General features: G+C 48.1%; 1 protein-coding gene across 1 annotated transcript in view; it reads right to left on the reverse strand.

Annotated features, from left to right (window-relative positions):
• Positions 1-4,451: 4,451 nt before the first annotated feature.
• RAD54L2 (RAD54 like 2) overlaps positions 4,452-18,771 on the reverse strand; it is a 51,849-nt gene continuing 37,529 nt past the window's right edge. The window contains exons 9-22 of the mRNA XM_088459070.1: positions 18,562-18,758; positions 18,135-18,477; positions 17,794-17,971; positions 15,376-15,618; positions 14,235-14,353; positions 14,033-14,151; positions 13,179-13,278; positions 12,882-13,087; positions 12,610-12,785; positions 12,284-12,480; positions 12,008-12,201; positions 7,258-7,347; positions 6,925-7,017; positions 4,452-6,276 (exon numbers count right to left, since the gene is read on the reverse strand). Of these exons, the coding sequence (XP_088315196.1) occupies positions 5,489-6,276; positions 6,925-7,017; positions 7,258-7,347; positions 12,008-12,201; positions 12,284-12,480; positions 12,610-12,785; positions 12,882-13,087; positions 13,179-13,278; positions 14,033-14,151; positions 14,235-14,353; positions 15,376-15,618; positions 17,794-17,971; positions 18,135-18,477; positions 18,562-18,758 (3,043 nt within the window). The 3' untranslated portion in view covers positions 4,452-5,488. The remainder of the gene's footprint in view (positions 6,277-6,924; positions 7,018-7,257; positions 7,348-12,007; positions 12,202-12,283; positions 12,481-12,609; positions 12,786-12,881; positions 13,088-13,178; positions 13,279-14,032; positions 14,152-14,234; positions 14,354-15,375; positions 15,619-17,793; positions 17,972-18,134; positions 18,478-18,561; positions 18,759-18,771) is intronic.

Here is an 18,771-nt window from a genome sequence, read left to right on the forward strand (position 1 = left end):
CAATACAATACAGGACCAGGACATGGATAATACATATTGCTACATTAGTGACCATAACACCCAGATAAGCAACAGAACATAAGCAACCAAGTGTTCGGTGTCCTAGTGGTGAGTAAGAAGTAGATGAAACTAAAGTAGTCAGAAGCACAAGAGGGTAGAGAGCCCTGCTCGTAAGAGCTTACATTCAAAAAGGGAGGGGAAGACAAACAGGGGTGACACAGATCGGGTAGATGGGGAGGAAGGGGCATGTAGCAGGGAGTTAGAATGATAGCTGGAAAGCATTGATGAAGTAGTGGGTCTTGAGAGCCCGTTTCAAAGATTGCAAAGAGGTGGAGAGTCTGATGGGGAGAGGGAGAGAGTTCCAGAGGTGGGGAAAATGTGCGGGCAAAGTCTTGGAGGCGGGAGTGGAAGTAATCAGCTGGCATGAAAGGCGGCGTGCATTAGTTGAAAGAGAGCGGAGACCAACCTCAAGGAGTCCATCTTGAACTTGGCCCCCCTTAACGAAACATTAGGGGATTTCTTGTTCTGAATAGATCGAAAGAAAAATGTCCTTTTTCTGGATCATGAAAACATTTGAGTACAATCACAGGCCTTTATGATGTTCCAGGACTGAAATACCCAACTCCTACTGAAATAATGGACTGAATAACTTCCTCCTGGGGTAAAACATTTTGCTTCATTTCTAACTGGTGGGGTTATAATACCTCTCACCCAGGTGTCTGTAGTGGAATCAAACCTATGGTACCAGAAGAGAAGCAGACGGTCTCCCTCCACGGAAGTTCCCCAGCAGACAACCACCCCATCATGACTTTGGTCAGAGGGCTTTCAGAGCTGAACACTTAGCTGTCCAAGGCTAAATAACTCTCTGCAGCCTTCCACAAGACTGTCCCTTCGGGGGTTTGACTCTTCACCTTCTTGTAGGGATAAAAGGAGCAAAGCTAGTGCCTTTCTTTCTAGGAGCTTAACAGGGAAAAATAATTTCTCCAGTGGTTTTTGAAATAATCTTGTACATTTTGAGACCCAAGAGTATGTGAGGAACTCCAGAGTCCCCGGACTCTGTGTCCACTTCCAAGTACAAAGCCAAAGAGCACGTTATGCCAAGACTGCTGGGGCTGAAAGTTTAGCCCTATATAAAGGTAGCAACACTCATTTTGATGGGTCAAGTTCTAGCCTCTTTGCCAATTGCTCGGACTACCTATATATTGCCTTATTGATTCAAGTCGAAGCTAAACTAGGCCGAAGAGAGGTCCCTACCACAGTGTAAACCACTGTAATGGTAATTTCCCTACCCAGTATGGTATGCTGGTAAATTATCTTACATAGCTGAGCCACGGTAGCATCAACCTTAGGCAGAGATTCCCATTTTACTGTGTGTCTGCTGAGAGACTGGTCCCCGGCATTACATGCCACATGCAGGGTTTCCACGCCAAAATGAGTGCTATCTGGACCAGGTATAAACTTTTGCGACAGTCCATTCACCAGGCTTGGCCCTATAGGTACTCCTTTTACCAGGCATAGAAACAAAATGGAGGACAGCTGTAGCTCAACCCCAGCAAGATGTGGAGCTGCAACGACACGAGCCAGAGAAAGGTACGAGCCCACAGAACCCAGCACCCCAAACACACCAGGCTCACCACTACTTCCCTGCAGAGGAGTAGGGACTGCTGCTCCCAAGGGCTGTGGTATAGAGCACAGGTTCTCAAAGTCGTTCCTCAGGACACCAATCAGTGCATGTTTTCCAGGTCTCCTCACAGAAACACAAGTGAGATAATTAGCTCCACCTGTAGATCTTTTAAAATGTGTTGAGTAATGAATACACCTGTGCACCTGCAAAACGTGACCTGCGTTGGGTCCTGAGGACAGAGTTTGAGAATCACTGGTATGGAGTATTTAATGTCGACATGGTCCGAATGTCGGTAAAGATGGAATGTCGACATGCCAAATGTTGACATTGTGAATATCAACAGTGTTATTTTACATTTACTTTCAATGCAAGCCGACACTAAAGCTGCATACACACACGATTTAGTAAATGAACGATTTTAGTAACCGATTTATGTTCATTTTTTCAAGGGAAAAATGAACGAAAAAGTTTACTAAAATCGTTCATTTACTAAATGTAATGAACGATTTTTATTTTTTTTTAACTACAAACGATTTTGCATATTCCCTTACTGAAAATCGTTGAGTTGGTCAGTCTGACTGAACTACAAACGTGAACGCGCATGAACGATAATCGTTCATCGTTTTATCTCAGAAAGTGAACGATTTTTTTCAACGATTGAACGATATCGTTATCGATAATCGTACAAAAAATCGTTGTGTGTGTATCGCACCTTAACTCTATAATCAGAAGGTCAACATTCTAAATGCATGTGGACATTCTGCATGTTGACTTTATGACTGAATTCCCTCCCAAGATGTCTGCTGTGTCGCTGCTTGTGTAAGTGGGAAGCCTCAGACCAGGGAGAAGGTGCTAATGTCACCTCTCCAGAGCCTGGCACTGACAGACGGCTACCGGAACCCTCAACCATCCTCTGACTAGTGTGGGGCTGTCGTGACGGGCAGCCACCCGCCTGACCCCCCTCCTAGGCACCAAGGTTGTGTGGTCCTTCCCAGGATCTAGCGGTAACAGGATCCAGACCCAGGTCACTACCTGCAGCGGCAGTGACTGGGTCCTTCCCTTGTTATGTCAGGTGATACAGGAAATGAAGTCACAGCTTGCTGACATCTTTCTGCCTTTCATTAGACCATTAATTACCCATAAACCATTGCACCCACTATCCAAACAATGTTCAATTTTTTTTCTAGGGGAAGCTGTAGACATCATATAGATGGGTGTCACCCCCAATTGTAAATATTTTCCGTAGAACATTCCTTCAAGCGACGCAAAGTTTGTGTGAAAGTTTGTGTGCCCCCCTCATGCTAAGGAAGGTGTAATCAGCAGAATCCGAAAACCGCGCTGTAATGGGGACGCCAACAGGAGCAGGAAACCAGCTAAAGTCAAAACATTTCTGGGAATTTTCCACGTAAATGTGTTTGTTTTTTTTTATCTTATTTTAAATTGAAATATACAATAAATATTCAAAGATTAATTTAGTATATACGTTAAATGTACTCTATCTTCCACGAGAGCTCAGTAACCCTCTGTCTTCGGGCATTTTCTCAGTGGAAAGCAACATAAAGATAAGCAGATATTTCCCCAATCGGTCGTTTTACAATATTAGACTGAAATAAGACAAAGTGGATTTTTGTTTCCAGATTTAACATTTATTTTACAAAAAGAAAAAGAGGCAGATAGTCATTTAGCCTTACCAACATGACAGCCGAGGGTAACTGGTCTATTTGTTTCACTATATATATATATATATATATATATATATATATAGTGTGATTTTTTTTTATTTTAAAAAAAATGACATGAGGGAACAAGAAAGTAGAAATAAATAGATTTCTATAAACAAACAGGTGACCGGATTTATAACTAATAACCGTCCTGACACCCGGCAAACATCCGGTAACGTTACTCCTGCAGAGTCTCTCACATCGCAGCAGGCATGTCACATCCACTGAGGGGAGGCACCCATTCAGCTGCACCTCATGCCTCAGTAAAGTCCCTATTTCCTAGACAATTGATAGGCTGCTTCCATGGTGTATTGTGGCGGGTCCACATAGAGCTGGGCAAATAAATCTGTGCTAGATGTCACAACCTAGATGCTCGGGGACTAACGGGCTGTGAAATGATCACTCTCCCACAGTAGGGTGATCCCAGAACACACCAAACACGGTGCAGCAGTGAGGGGGTTAACTACAGCCAGTTCGCTGATTCTAAGATCCCATGGTCGCCCTGTGCGATTGATCGGTAGCACACAGCAATGACAGCTAGTAGCCCCAAAACATTGGCTTCTCGCTACCATGTCCCTAATTGCGCAGGGAAATATTCCACGTTGGGTTTCGTTTGACCTGTTATTTTAATCATGAGCAAATGTACCTGCTAGATTCCTCCTCAGATCTCTCTGAATTGATCTGTAAATAGAGATCTGCATTTAATGATTGAAAACCTGTTAAAAGAATATTAAAACAAGTAAAATGGGTTGTGTGTCGTGTTTAGACTCCAGATTATTGGTAAACTCCATATTAGATCTGCAATTTATTCCATATTTAGAGGCAGACAGGATAAAATCATTTTAGAGGGGCGAATGCTGGGGATGATCCTGAAAACCTGGATGACATTAAAATGAATGGCTGAACAGTATCACTCAGCATAAATGAATTCCATAACGTTCTAAACTACCTGATCCGTGCTATAATCTCCAATGAACAATCCAGCAAATGTCAGGCATGCAGCTGTTAATTATCGGCCTATCGGCTGATCGCGAGCCGTTCCGCTATCGCACACGAAATACGTCCCGCCCCCCCCCCCCCCCCCGTGAAGAAACAGTCTAATTTTCCTGAACTATAATGTAAACAAAAAGGGGTCATATTTCTGAGTACACAGTTAATCCAGCCTGGGAATAGCGAGGACCCCCCCCTCCCCACCTCCTATTACAAATGCTGCCCCCTACAGCTTACTCTGTGAAGGTGTAGAAATAGGTTTGTTTGACATAAAGAAGCATAAAAAAATAATAGTTTTCAAGTACAATAAAATATCAGAAGGACCTGAATGTATTAACCCCTTCACTGCAAGGCCGGGGAGGACACCTTTTAGCGCCTAGATATCTGCAACTAATTTTTACAGATCATGACGTGTAAAAAAAATAAACAAACAAACAAAAAAAAAACGATCTTGTTCTAAAAGCAGCTTCCTCATAACGTACAATAAGCCACTTTCTCTCGCCACTAGCGCCAGAGACGGAGCAACATGGATTCGGTGAAGGGTGCCGAATTAATCCACGGAAACAGGAAACTGACCGAGCTCCGGGATAACGTCCCACCAGCTCCCATCCACAGTAGGTGGCTCTGTGTGCCAGGCTGGCACCCTCTTCGCCAATTCCACCGCGTTGGTGAGAAGGGGCCTGCGTTGTAGTGTTGTGCGCTCATTACCTGCCCGGGAGGAGAACAAATCTGCCGCTCCACAAGATGTAGGATGGACAAAGATGAACTTTCCCTGCCCCTGTCTATGACAATCCAACGAAACATTTAACTTTAACAAACGTATGAGGAAGGAAGATGTTTTTGGAAGTTCAAAAATGGACGTTTTTTTTGTTTTTGTTTTTTATAGGGAGGACTTTAAAAGTTTTATGAGGGGAGTGACAGCAGACCCCCCTCCCCCAGCATTGCTGTCCTCTTCTTGTGGAATGACACAAAAGATAAAAATGGGCTTGTTTCCTGTGCTTGTGGGCCCATCACCGACTTCACAGCCGTAGCTTGTACCCCCACAACGGAACATCTGGCCCAGGATGGCCACAGCGCAGATGAAAACCAGTTGAATGTGAAGGTGGTACAGTCCCCTGGCGACCTGTCATAGCTTATGTCCAAAGTCTTCACATCACTTCCCTGTTACCTCCACCACGTCGTCATCCTTCCCGTCCTCCTCACTGGACCCCAGCTCTGCTTCCATCAAAGGAAGGGATCGAGATGCAGTCCCAGCAGCAGGGGCCTGGTAGCCAGATTGGGAGGAGAGGTAGCCAGGGAAGGTGGATGCTGCGTTGTTGGCAGGTAGTCCACGGTTAAGCACCGAAGAAGGGAATGGGGCATACATTCGGGTCTGGGGTAGTAACGGCGGCGTATATGGGAGAGGAAAACTAGGGGGCAGAAGGTAAGGGGACACACTGGAGGGAGCAGATGAAGAGCCAGAACTGTGTGTCAGTAGGGAGTCTGCAACCAGCGGGGGACCTAACTGTGGGTCAGACAGCAAAGAAGGCAGCTGGAAGTGGGGTGAGCCGCTGCCCATGTACATAGAGTTTGCAGCTCTGGACAGACTGTGGGTCAGTGAGGTGGGGGGCACTCCGTAGCCTCCTGCGCCCGGGTAACCAAGCTGGGTGTAGGGGTTCCTCTTACTGGAGCCCCAGTGGCCAGACTGGTCAGCTGGTTCCCTCCGTTTCCTGGTCTGTGTCTTGGGAGCTTGGTTTAGACCTTGATGGTGGAGGTTAGGATGCGGGTGAGGGGCGCTGTGAGAGCCGCGAGCCACTGCAGCCTCTGCGTACTGCTGCAGCTCACTGAGAATCTCTGGGCTGTCTGGAGAGAGAGGCCGTGATGGCTCCTCACCGTCTTGGGTCGATGGGCTGGATGTATGACGTCCGTTACTCATATACGGTCCAGACTGGCCCTGGGCACCTGTAAGCAAAGACATAACATCAATATAAGCCGGTAATGTTCCTATAATACACTAGATGTTTGGCTTATATCCGATGCAATAATGGAAAAGCATTATACCTGGATAAGCGGTAATGCACACAGCAATCTAATTCTGATGCTTCATTAAGGAAACCAGATCTGTCAGTGATCACATAGGAAGATCGGGCACTTTACCAGGTCAGAGGGCAGCCCAGAAAAGGTTTATGATACTTTCATTGACACTTTTCTATTATAAATGCCAAGTTTTTGGGCCATTTGATCTGTAACAACCTTTTTTTCACAGTATAAGTAATGGAAGGGCGTCTTTCTGTTCTATGTTCTAGGAATAAGACACTGAGGGGTATAGTTACTAAAGTGCAGGGTTTATAGAAGTGGAGATATTGCCCATAGCAACCAATCAGATTCTACTTATTTATCTAGCACCTTCTAGAAGATAATAGCTAGAATCAAATTGGTTGCTATGGGCAACAGCTCCACATCTAAAAATTCTCACTTTAGTAACTATACCCCTTAAATTCTGTACCAGTAACGGCTGGAGCAGCGAGTAAGAGAACCACTACGGCTGACAAGGAAATATTCTGCAAAATAAATTCACCACACAGCTGATAGTACAGTATAATATCTCACCTAACGGCCCAGGACGCCGGCCTTCGGGGCTCTTGTGTTTGCTGCTTGACCTGATGGCAAATATGCGTCCGTCACTGGTGCGGATATACGTTCCTGAAAAAACAAACCAGATAGAAATGACTGCGAACAGCAGGGGTTTTATATATCATGGTCTCCATACAGAAAGCAGACCCTTCCCCCACAGCCCCAGGGGAAAATGGGGACCGGGTACCACACGGGCATCTTCCAATATCTCTCATTGTTGGCTAACAAAATTAATTTGCCCTTTCTGTGTTTCAGGAAGAGTCTCGGGAGAGTAAAGAGCACCTCCGTATCCCTCTATGTACCACTCACCTTTTGTGCCGCGGATGACATGTATGCTCTCGCCCGCGCTGATCCGCGCCTGCACGTCCGTGGATGTGGTCATTCCAGGGATGACGATGTCTGGAAAGTAGAGCAGTAAAGGTCACAGCTGGTCCTGTCACCTATGGCCTCTCTATATGTGCCCCCCCCGCTGTAACCTCTAATATGATCCTATAGTGACTTCACGTGACGCAGTCTCAGCATTCAGCATATTACACGCCTAACTGAAAATAATTCATTTGCGACAATCAGTGCAATATCCACGAGCAAACCCAGCGCTAATTCAGTCGTCCGCAGAGGATATGTTCTGTCGCGTTATAGCAAAGCTCATGAAGGCCTCGGATTCCTGCTCCATAGAGTCCCTCTAATTCTTTGCTTTTTGTTGTTTAAAATACATGTGAAAATCTCAATTAAAATGATAAAAGAAAAAAAAAAGAACAACGTTTCTACAACTGCTCTGCGCTGTGCGTGCTCCGACCAACACTGCGATGTGCGGAGCAATCAGGGCATTGGAGTACAAACAGAAAGAAAAGGATAAGATCCGAGGGCACAATAATGCCACAGCCACCCGGGGCTGACCCACAGGCATATACATTACAGGTAACGCTTCACGTCAGCCTCTACTTGTAATTCACGCACTTATGTGTAGTTGTGGGGTTAAATATTTTGGACATATATTATTGCACTTGTGTGACTACAGGAAAAACGCTCTGCAGCAATGCTGCATCCGTGTGGCAGAGCATGGGAGAAACGCTCTGCAGCATTACTGCACCTGTGTAGCAGTGTATGAAAGGAATGCTTTGCAGCATTACTGCACCTGTGTGGTAGTGTACAGGAGAAACGCGCTGCATCCGTGTGGCAGAGCATGGGAGAAACGCTCTGCAGCATTACTGCACCTGTGTAGCAGTGTATGAAAGGAATGCTTTGCAGCATTACTGCGACTGTGTGGTAGTGTACAGGAGAAACGCTCTGTAGAACTGTTAATAGGATCTACTGATGTAGTTGCAGCGGAAATACAGAACGGTCAATGTATGGGCCTCATCACAGGTGCTCGTAGGAAATGTTTTTTTTCTTGTCTAGATTAACCCCTCCCTTACACACACACACACACACACACACACACACACACACACACGTGATGGGCCAATAAACTGATCGTGCAACTATAATTTTGTATATCACTGCTCTGAGAGGCAGGTATGGGATCAGTAGCTGGATGGTATGCTGATCCTTGTAGTGCCTCCAGGTGAGTTGGCCCTCAATTGAGAAACACAAAACAGATGACCCAAAGTGGGGCTATTATCATGTAGCGAAGGACCACCAGATCAAGGACGCCTTGTCATGGCTGGTGACTTACTATATGTGTGCAAATGTATGTAATCGACATCTCTGCATTACTATAACCATGCAGTGTAGGGACCACCAGATCAGAGACGCCTTGTCATGGCTGGTGACTTACTATATGTGTGCAAATGTATGTAACCGACATCTCTGCATTACTATTACCATGCAGTGTAGGACCCCCAGATCAGAGACGCCTTGTCATGGCTGGTGACTTACCATATGTGTGCATATGTATGCAACTGATATCTCTGCATTACTATAACCATGCAGTGTAGGACCACCAGAACAGAGACGCCTTGTCATGGCTGGTGACTAACTATGTGTGCAAATGTATGTAACTGACATCTCTGCATTACTATACCATGCAGTGTAGGACCACCAGATCAGAGATGCCTTGTCATGGCTGGTGACTTACTATATGTGTGTGCAAATGTATGTAACTGACACCTCTGCATTACTATAACCATGCAGTGTGGGACCACCAGATCAGAGAAGCCTTGTCATGGCTGGTGACTAACTATGTGTGCAAATGTATGTAACTGACATCTCTGCATTACTATAACCATGCAGTGTAGGGACCACCAGATCAGAGAAGCCTTGTCATGGCTGGTGACTAACTATGTGTGCAAATGTATGTAACTGACATCTCTGCATTACTATAACCATGCAGTGTAGGGACCACCAGAACACAGATGCCTTGTCATGGCTGGTGACTTACCATATGTGTGTATATGTATGTAACTGATATCTCTGCATTACTACTACCATGCAGTGTAGGACCCCCAGATCAGAGACGCCTTGTCATGGCTGGTGACTTACCATATGTCTGCATATGTATGTAACTGATATCTCTGCATTACTATAACCATGCAGTGTAGGGACCACCAGAACAGAGACGCCTTGTCATGGCTGGTGACTTACCATATGTGTGCAAATGTATGTAACTGACATCTCTGCATTACTATTACCATGCAGTGTAGGACCACCAGATCAGAGACGCCTTGTCATGACTGGTGACTTACTATATGTGTGTGCAAATGTATGTAACCGACATCTCTGCATTACTATAACCATGCAGTGTAGGACCACCAGATCAGAGACGCCTTGTCATGGCTGGTGACTTACCATATGTGTGCAAATGTATGTAACCGACATCTCTGCATTACTATTACCATGCAGTGTAGGACCACCAGATCAGAGACGCCTTGTCATGGCTGGTGACTTACCATATGTGTGCATATGTATGCAACTGATATCTCTGCATTACTATAACCATGCAGTGTAGGGACCACCAGATCAGAGAAGCCTTGTCATGGCTGGTGACTTACCATATGTGTGCATATGTATGCAACTGATATCTCTACATTACTATTACCATGCAGTGTAGGACCACCAGAAAAGAGACGCCTTGTCATGGCTGGTGACTAACTATGTGTGCAAATGTATGTAACTGACATCTCTGCATTACTATAACCATGCAGTGTAGGGACCACCAGATCAGAGAAGCCTTTTCATGGCTGGTGACTTACTATATGTGTGCATATGTATGTAACTGATATCTCTGCATTACTATAACCATGCAGTGTAGGGACCACCAGATCAGAGACGCCTTGTCATGGCTGGTGACTTACCATATGTGTGCAAATGTATGTAACTGACATCTCTGCATTACTATAACCATGCAGTGTAGGGACCACCAGATCAGAGACGCCTTGTCATGGCTGGTGACTTACTATATGTGTGTGCAAATGTATGTAACTGATATCTCTGCATTACTACTACCATGCAGTGTAGGACCACCAGAACAGAGACGCCTTGTCATGGCTGGTGACTTACCATATGTGTGCAAATGTATGTAACTGACATCTCTGCATTACTATTACCATGCAGTGTAGGACCCCCAGATCAGAGAAGCCTTGTCATGGCTGGTGACTTACCATATATTACTATAACCATGCAGTGTAGGGACCACCAGAACAGAGACGCCTTGTCATGGCTGGTGACTTACCATATGTGTGCAAATGTATGTAACTGACATCTCTGCATTACTATTACCATGCAGTGTAGGACCACCAGATCAGAGACGCCTTGTCATGGCTGGTGACTTACTATATGTGTGCAAATGTATGTAACTGACATCTCTGCATTACTATAACAATGCAGTGTAGGACCACCAGAACAGAGACGCCTTGTCATGGCTGGTGACTTACCATATATTACTATAACCATGCAGTGTAGGGACCACCAGATCAGAGAAGCCTTGTCATGGCTGGTGACTTACCATATGTGTGCATATGTATGTAACTGACATCTCTGCATTACTATTACCATGCAGTGTAGGGACCACCAGATCAGAGACGCCTTGTCATGGCTGGTGACTTACCATATGTCTGCATATGTATGTAACTGATATCTCTGCATTACTATAACCATGCAGTGTAGGGACCACCAGAACAGAGACGCCTTGTCATGGCTGGTGACTTACTATATGTGTGTGCAAATGTATGTAACTGATATCTCTGCATTACTATAACCATGCAGTGTAGGGACCACCAGAACAGAGACGCCTTGTCATGGCTGGTGACTTACTATATGTGTGCAAATGTATGTAACTGACATCTCTGCATTACTATTACCATGCAGTGTAGGACCCCCAGATCAGAGAAGCCTTGTCATGGCTGGTGACTTACCATATATTACTATAACCATGCAGTGTAGGGACCACCAGAACAGAGACGCCTTGTCATGGCTGGTGACTTACCATATGTGTGCAAATGTATGTAACTGACATCTCTGCATTACTATTACCATGCAGTGTAGGACCACCAGATCAGAGACGCCTTGTCATGGCTGGTGACTTACCATATATTACTATAACCATGCAGTGTAGGGACCACCAGATCAGAGAAGCCTTGTCATGGCTGGTGACTTACTATATGTGTGCATATGTATGTAACTGATATCTCTACATTACTATTACTATGAAGGATGTAAGTTTCTGGCCCATTGCAGTGTGTTGGGGGAATATGTTTCTGTTGCAGCGGAAATGTTGAGACACAAATATTATAATTGATCCCAAAATCAGTTTGTGATCCGTTGATCTTCCCTCTTTAATCCCAGCTTTGCTGGTGCTCGTGGAGCAATCACAGGTTTCTCACAAGTCGTCGTATTGTACATTAAACACAAATGATACACGTGGTGCCAACATTCATATTGGGGACGGCGGATACTTATGTGTGACAACAGGTCTGAGTTTTACACTTGAATAGATCCCACTTCTCTCCTGTCGCCTCTATTTCCTACTTTTGGGACAACCTTGACGGTCAAACGGAAAACACATTCACACCTGAAAGACTATATCTCATGTGGGAACTAAACAGAGAAGGCTTCTGCTGACCTGTGGTGGTGACCACCTTCTGGACCAGGACCCCGGCTCTCTGCAAGTAGTTTACAGGGAAGTTGAAGTGGACAGAGCCCGAGCCAGATCCGCCGTGGCCCCCAGGAATGTGCCGGGGCATCATGGGGATCGGGGTGGACTGCACAGGCCGGACACTAGCCACAGGCCGCTCTTCCCCCTTAAGAAACTGGCGCCTGAAGACAAAAAGAACAATTATTAGCACTTTTCACCTATGGTCCTGCCCCCTCTGGTCCTCTCATCCGCCTCTGTCCTCACCAGTTTCTCTGGCTAAATGCCGGAATATTTGCCAAGCCATGGTCTTGTGTGGGGTAGTACTGGGTGTAGGAAGGCCGGGTGTAGGGAACAGAAGCCCGTTTCTCTTCCTCATAACTGCGCTTTGCCGCCTTCTTCTCGGCCTGCGTCAGTTTTTGCTCCTTGCGATCCAGGAGAAGGGACTCGTGTTGGAAAGGGTCCTGCAAGACAAGGTAGTGTGGTGGGGGAAAGTGTCACAGAAGGGGGACATTGGAAAGATGCTCTACCCACAATGCAAAGAGGCATTACCTACACAAAATGTCTGCCCCCACTGAGGCCCTGGATTTTACCTTCGTGATAAGGTGGGGGTACAAATCACACGCTTTGTGTAGGACCGTCTCGCAGAATGTAGAGGGTTCCAGATGCTGACGCATTAGATCCGGCTCCTCTTCCACAAAATGCAGCAGGTTCTCCACCTCTCGGCGGGTGAAATTCACGTCTGGGTTTAGGTCATCCACCACACGGTCTGAAAAAGAGAACATGGCTGACTCACGCGCCATTTCCCAGCACCAGCGGTATAACTGCTCTCCAACAACCGCCCACCCCGGCTCCCACTTCTCACCCGACATTCCCTGCTTGGTTATCTGGCGGTCGTATATCTTCCTCTCTAGGGTGAAGTCAGAGACTAGCCGGTAAATGTTACAGGGTTTCCTCTGCCCGTATCTGTACACCCGGCATACAGCCTGGGCGTCGTGACACGGGTTCCAAGACGCATCAAACACCACCACTCTGTTGGCCCCTATCAAATTGACGCCGAGACAGCCGGCACTGAAAGAAATTTGGTGTGGTCGGTAAAACAAAGTGGACGTCACCAGTGAACACTTATGGCACAAATTCTGAAGCCCCTCCCTGAACTCACCGAGTGGACAGCAGGAACAGCCACACATTGCTGTTGCTAGGGTCATTAAACAGATTTATCAACCGCTCCCTTTCCGAGGCCGAAGTGCTTCCATCTAGTCCTGAGGGAGGGGGGAGGAGGAGGAGGAAAAACGGCAGCAGTCAGACAGAACAGATGAATGTGTACACGAAGATCGGGAAAGCGCACAAGACCATTATTCACGGTCATGTGGCTGTTTGGCGGAGCATGCTGGGACTAATAGTTCCAGAGCTGCTACTTGGGACCGGATTCAATTAGCCACGGTAATTAACTGCGGCTAATTCAGTGGCCCGGGGCTATTCTACTGTAGCCAATAGGATGCAAAATTATGTCCAAGCCTGAGGAGGCTCGGGCAGAAATCCATTATAAGAGCCCTTATCGCTGGTGCCGTGAACGCGTTAACCCACAACCCTGGGCACTTATCCCGGAATCTATGGGTCAACATGCGTTAGCCGTGGATTTACTGCGAGAGGGAAAGGGCTTCTAACTGAATAGCTCCAGGCGTACAAATCCGAGGCTACTAACACTTTTCCTCGCGCTGTAAATTTCACAGCGCCCTAAGACGCATGGTAACCATTACAGATCGTTTTGACCTATCTAATGTTGCAGGCGGCTGTGTAAACATGAGGAGATTCTGACACAGTCATTACAGGCACTACTGTATCCAATGCAAGGGACATACATCTATGACTGGTAACAACTCTGGTCAATGACACAAAAACATTGCGTACATGCAAGAAGTTAATAAAAAAATAAAAAACAGCCCTCTATAGGTGAAGATCCCCCTGAAGATGGGCACAGACATAACCATCCAGCAAATCGCTGTGGACACTTACGATAATAGTTGAGATTCCGGACCCAGGTGTGAGCCTCCTGCCCTTCGGTGCCCGGTGTGGCCGGCATCGGTCTCTTAGCTAAAAACTCCTCCATGATGGAGAGTGTGGACAGGCTCTGACTGAGAGGATGAGGACACGTTACTCAGAGCAGTGTAAGTTACTCTATAGGTCCCTTCTCCAGGCCCTGCCTGGGATCACTTACCTGAACACTAGGGTCTTGTCACCCAGCCTCATGCTCTCCTCAATCAGGTGAAAAAGTAGAACCATTTTGGGGGAGTTCTGCAGCACGCCCGTCTGGTAGTCACACATTATCTCCTTAGCCTGGAGAAGCAGGAAAGGCAGAGATTATATGGCGCTCGGGCAGCATAGGTGGGTCACTTTTCCTATACCAGCACATTGTAGCCAGGTACAGGGTGACAGACGCCTGCAGGAATCTGGAAGCAGTCAGCTCGGTCACATATAGGAGGTATAACGTCTTACAGGATAGAGGCCGTGATTACAAAGTATGGATATTTTAAAATAAACTAATTAAGAAAGGGAAAGCGATTGGAAATAAAAGCATAGAGGTGGAAAACCCTTTAATAAAAGGCTTATACCACGTAGCAGCAAATGTAGGAGGCGTCCAAACGACAAAGAGGTTTCTATACAGTGCAAAAGGTTCAAAATGAATTTCCAGGTGGCTCCATTGTATGCAGTCGGGATGCCGACGGTCGAAATGCCGACTGTCTAATCCCAACTGGTGACTTATGACAGGCGTCGAAATACAGCCACCTATCATTATCCCTGCCCCTGGCATACCGAACGAACGAAGGCAGGCCGGGCAGCGGGCACGGACAGCCGCGCGGGAAGGGGGGGGGGGGGTTGAGAGCTCTAGGGGGTGGGACTTTTGGTTAGGCATCCCCCCCCACGGGAGGTTTAGGGTGCGGGGAATTTCGATTTAGGCACTTACAGGGGGAGGTTGGGGTTAGGCACCCCTAAAGGAGGGTTAGTAATAGTTAAAATACTTACAATCGGGATTTTGGACACTGCCGGTGTTACGCTGTCGGTATTTGAACCGTCGGACATAGGTCCGGCGGTCTTTCATACAGATCTCGGCACCAGTGACCTTATATATTGTTAAGCGGAGACTGTGACAGGGTTGTGTCATACTTCCGATAAGGCCAGTAAGCAGCACACAAGCCTCAGCGACCTGTATTACAGCGCCAAGCTTATATGACACACACAGTGAAAGTCAATGATTGTAGCCGGTCACCATCCACCTCAATGTTCTGGGCTAGGGCAGAGGTGCGGCCCCTGCTCAGCTGGGCGATGTCACAATGTGAAAGGGAAACCAGGGCACTCACCCATTCATAGGTCACTACTTGATTGGCTTTCTCCTGGCTGGAGTTAAGAGACATCCCCTGCAGGAGTTTGCTGTTGGCGGCCTCTCCCATAAGGGCTCCTAGAGTACCAGGCTCCACCTTGACCTTTGCATTGTGAGGCTGGCATCGGGTGTTGGTACCAAGATCATCTACATCCAGATCCTGCTCATTGGCCAAATTCTCCTTTTGCAGGGCCTCATAGAGCACATCGGGGTGATTCCAGATCTGAGGCAGGAAGAAGAGAAATGACACTCATGGCTCGGAGAGGAGTCCGGTTATTCAGTAATACCAGTCACACAACCACATACATATAAGTGCAAACAAAACAAACACCGACATAATCGTCCGCATTCAATTGGACGCAAGCTGCCGTCAGCAGTTCTAGCCGTCCACTTCCCAGCCCATTACGGGAGGCGATTTCTGCATGCACCTCCGTAGGCGGTGAGCAGAAATCCGGTAGAGGGAGGTAACGCGCGAAGCAGCCGGAAATCTCTGCGGCTGATTGCATTTAGCCCTAAGGGTCAGAAGAGCGCCTGGAACTCTTCAGCAGGATGTGGCATCAGTTCATAGTGAAAACTAGAGACGAGTTGTTCAGTTTTATGTAGTTCTTTTCGCCAAATTAGCACAAGTTCGGAATTTCTCTCATTGGCTATCCAAAATACGTGATAGCAGGATAGCCAATAAGATTTGGTTTTCAGATCTGAGCTTAACTGAACCAAAACCGAACCACTCATCTGGAGGATTTGGCCTAGAGACCCCCTAGGACCACATACAGGCCTCCAAGCCTTCCCCTGTGCCCACCAGCTCCCTTCTGCTTTACGTACCGTTGGCCTCAGCTCTTATTTTGAGATGAAGTGTAATCTATGGCCCTTAAAGGGTATCGGACAACCTGAACAGTCTTCATTCCTGCTAGATGTCCTGCACCAAAAATATCCCCTCTTTCCAAGTCACTGAGATCTCTTCCGCTCACCACTGCAGACCATGTATTGGACAAATGGGCCCTCCCAGAATATGATACATAGCCCTAAGTATGATGGGATGTTTTTTTTCTCTGTAGCCTTCTAGTGTAGATCCTTCTGCTACAGAGAGAAAGCCGAGCAGTGCGGAAAGTAAATAGCACAGTCCCTAGTTGTACAAGTGGCAGGACCCTGGTAACTACAGAGAAGAACTACAGAGGTCCAAGCGAGGAAACCCCATCAAAGTACTATCTTGGGAAGGGAAATTCATTAGTAAAATTGATTTTTAAAGTGGAAACCCCCTTTAAACCCTGTACCAAACAACAGAATTCACAGAATGGCCATACAGGGCTCGTGGAGGAGCAAAAAGGCAGCGATATGTAAATAGGACACAGCTCAATGAGAATGTAGAGTGTGAAAGCACCACAGCCCGGGCACCCCAGAGGATGTGCCGTGGCCTATGCACCCCAGGGGACACTGCCGCAGCCCAGAGGACACCGCCGCAGCCCAGCCACCCCAGAAGACACTGCCGCAGCCCAGCCACCCCATACGACACTGCCACAGCCCAGCCACCCCATACGACACTGCCGCAGCCCAGCCACCCCATAGGACACTGCCGCAGCCCAGCCACCCCATAGGACACTGCCGCAGCCCAGCCACCCCATAGGACACTGCCGCAGCCCAGCCACCCCATAGGACACTGCCGCAGCCCAGCCACCCCAGCGGACACTGCCGCAGCCCAGCCACCCCAGCGGACACTGCCACAGCCCACCCACCCCATTGGCAACTGCCGCAGCCCAGGCACCCCAATGGCAACTGCCGCAGCCCAGGCACCCACAGAGGACACTGCCGCAGCCCAGGCACCCACAGAGGACACTGCCGCAGCCCAGGCACCCACAGAGGATACTGCTGCAGCCCAGGCACACACAGAGGACACTGCCGCAGCCCAGGCACACACAGAGGACACTGCCGCAGCCCAGGCACACACAGAGGACACTGCCACAGCCCAGGCACCCCCAGAGGTGACCGCCGCAGCCCAGGCACCCCAGAAAACACAGCCACAGCCCAGTGGACACAGTCGTAGCCCAGCCACCCCAGAGTAGACAGACGCAGCCCAGCCACCGCAGAGGTGACCGCCGCAGCCCAGCCACCCCAGAGGACACTGCTGCAGCCTAGGCACGCCAGAGGACACCGCCGCATTACAGACACCCCAGAGGAGACCGCCGCATTACAGACACCCCAGAGGAGACCGCCGCAGCCCAGGCACAAGAGTGTGCCACAGCACAGCACCCCCCACAAGAGCGTGCCACAGCAAAGCACCCACCACAAAAGTACGCTACAGCAGAGGACCTCCCAAGAGAATGTGCACCTGCAAAAGCCCCTTGAGGACATGCTGTGACACAGGATGGTTAATGAAAGTAAGACACTCAGATATATCGCTCACCTTGCAGCACACACAGAAAGCTTTCAGAGGGTTCAGGCCCAGCCATCCACTATTCCCCGCATCTCGGAATCTGTTCATGAACTCCGTGTACAGCGCCCGCTGGATCGGGGACAGACGCACTAAGATAACGTGCTCTTCTTTAGATGGGAGCTGAGCCTTCAAAACAGTGTGACCGCGTCTAAACAATAGAGTGGGGGGGAAGAGGAGAAGGACAAATATATATGTATTATATATACTGCTGACATGGGATGTTCTCCTGCAGGATGCGTGCGCTTCTGTCGCAGCATATTTCCATTGGTCGCTGTCCTGTCAGTCGCAGCTCTGCGGGTGAGCGGCCTTACCTCTGCACAAAGCCTTCCAGCAAGCTGTGCAGCACGTGGCTGCGGTATCTCATCAGGCGCTTGTCCTGGGGCGTGCTGTCCGTACACTGTCCGTTTAGAATGGGCCTCTCAAACATGTTGCTAAACTCCTGCCGCGTGCCCAGAAAGTCCGGCCGCACGAAGTCCACCATACACCAGTACTCGATGAGGTTGTTCTGCAGCGGGTAGCCAGTCAGCACAACCCTCCTTCGGGAGCGAATGTTCTTTAGGGCTTGGGACGTGCTGGCGTGGCAATTCTTTATGCGATGGCCTTCATCGCAGAAGACAACATCCGGGCCGGGCCGGGACAGGGCCTTCTCTATCCCTATGGATGGGAAGAACAAAACAATTAGAGTAGTAATAAACTGGGGTAAAAGTAAGAAGGGGGCGATGGTCATCCCAAACTGACCTTTCAGCATCTCTTGCTGGCGGTCTTCCTCGTCTAGGTCTATGATCACTGGTCCCGCCGCTTTCTTGCTCCTCTTCTTCCTCCCCACAGTGAAGGATTTCTTGAGGGACAGGAGCCGGTACATCTCATATCCCATTAGGAGGACGCCCCCCGATGTCGCCCACTCATTTACCACCTTGGCTCGGGCAACGGTTGTCCTGGGGAGCAAAC

This window comes from Taudactylus pleione, unplaced genomic scaffold (assembly GCF_031769625.1).
Source record: "Taudactylus pleione unplaced genomic scaffold, aTauple2 ptg000893l, whole genome shotgun sequence".
NCBI lineage: Eukaryota > Metazoa > Chordata > Amphibia > Anura > Myobatrachidae > Taudactylus > Taudactylus pleione.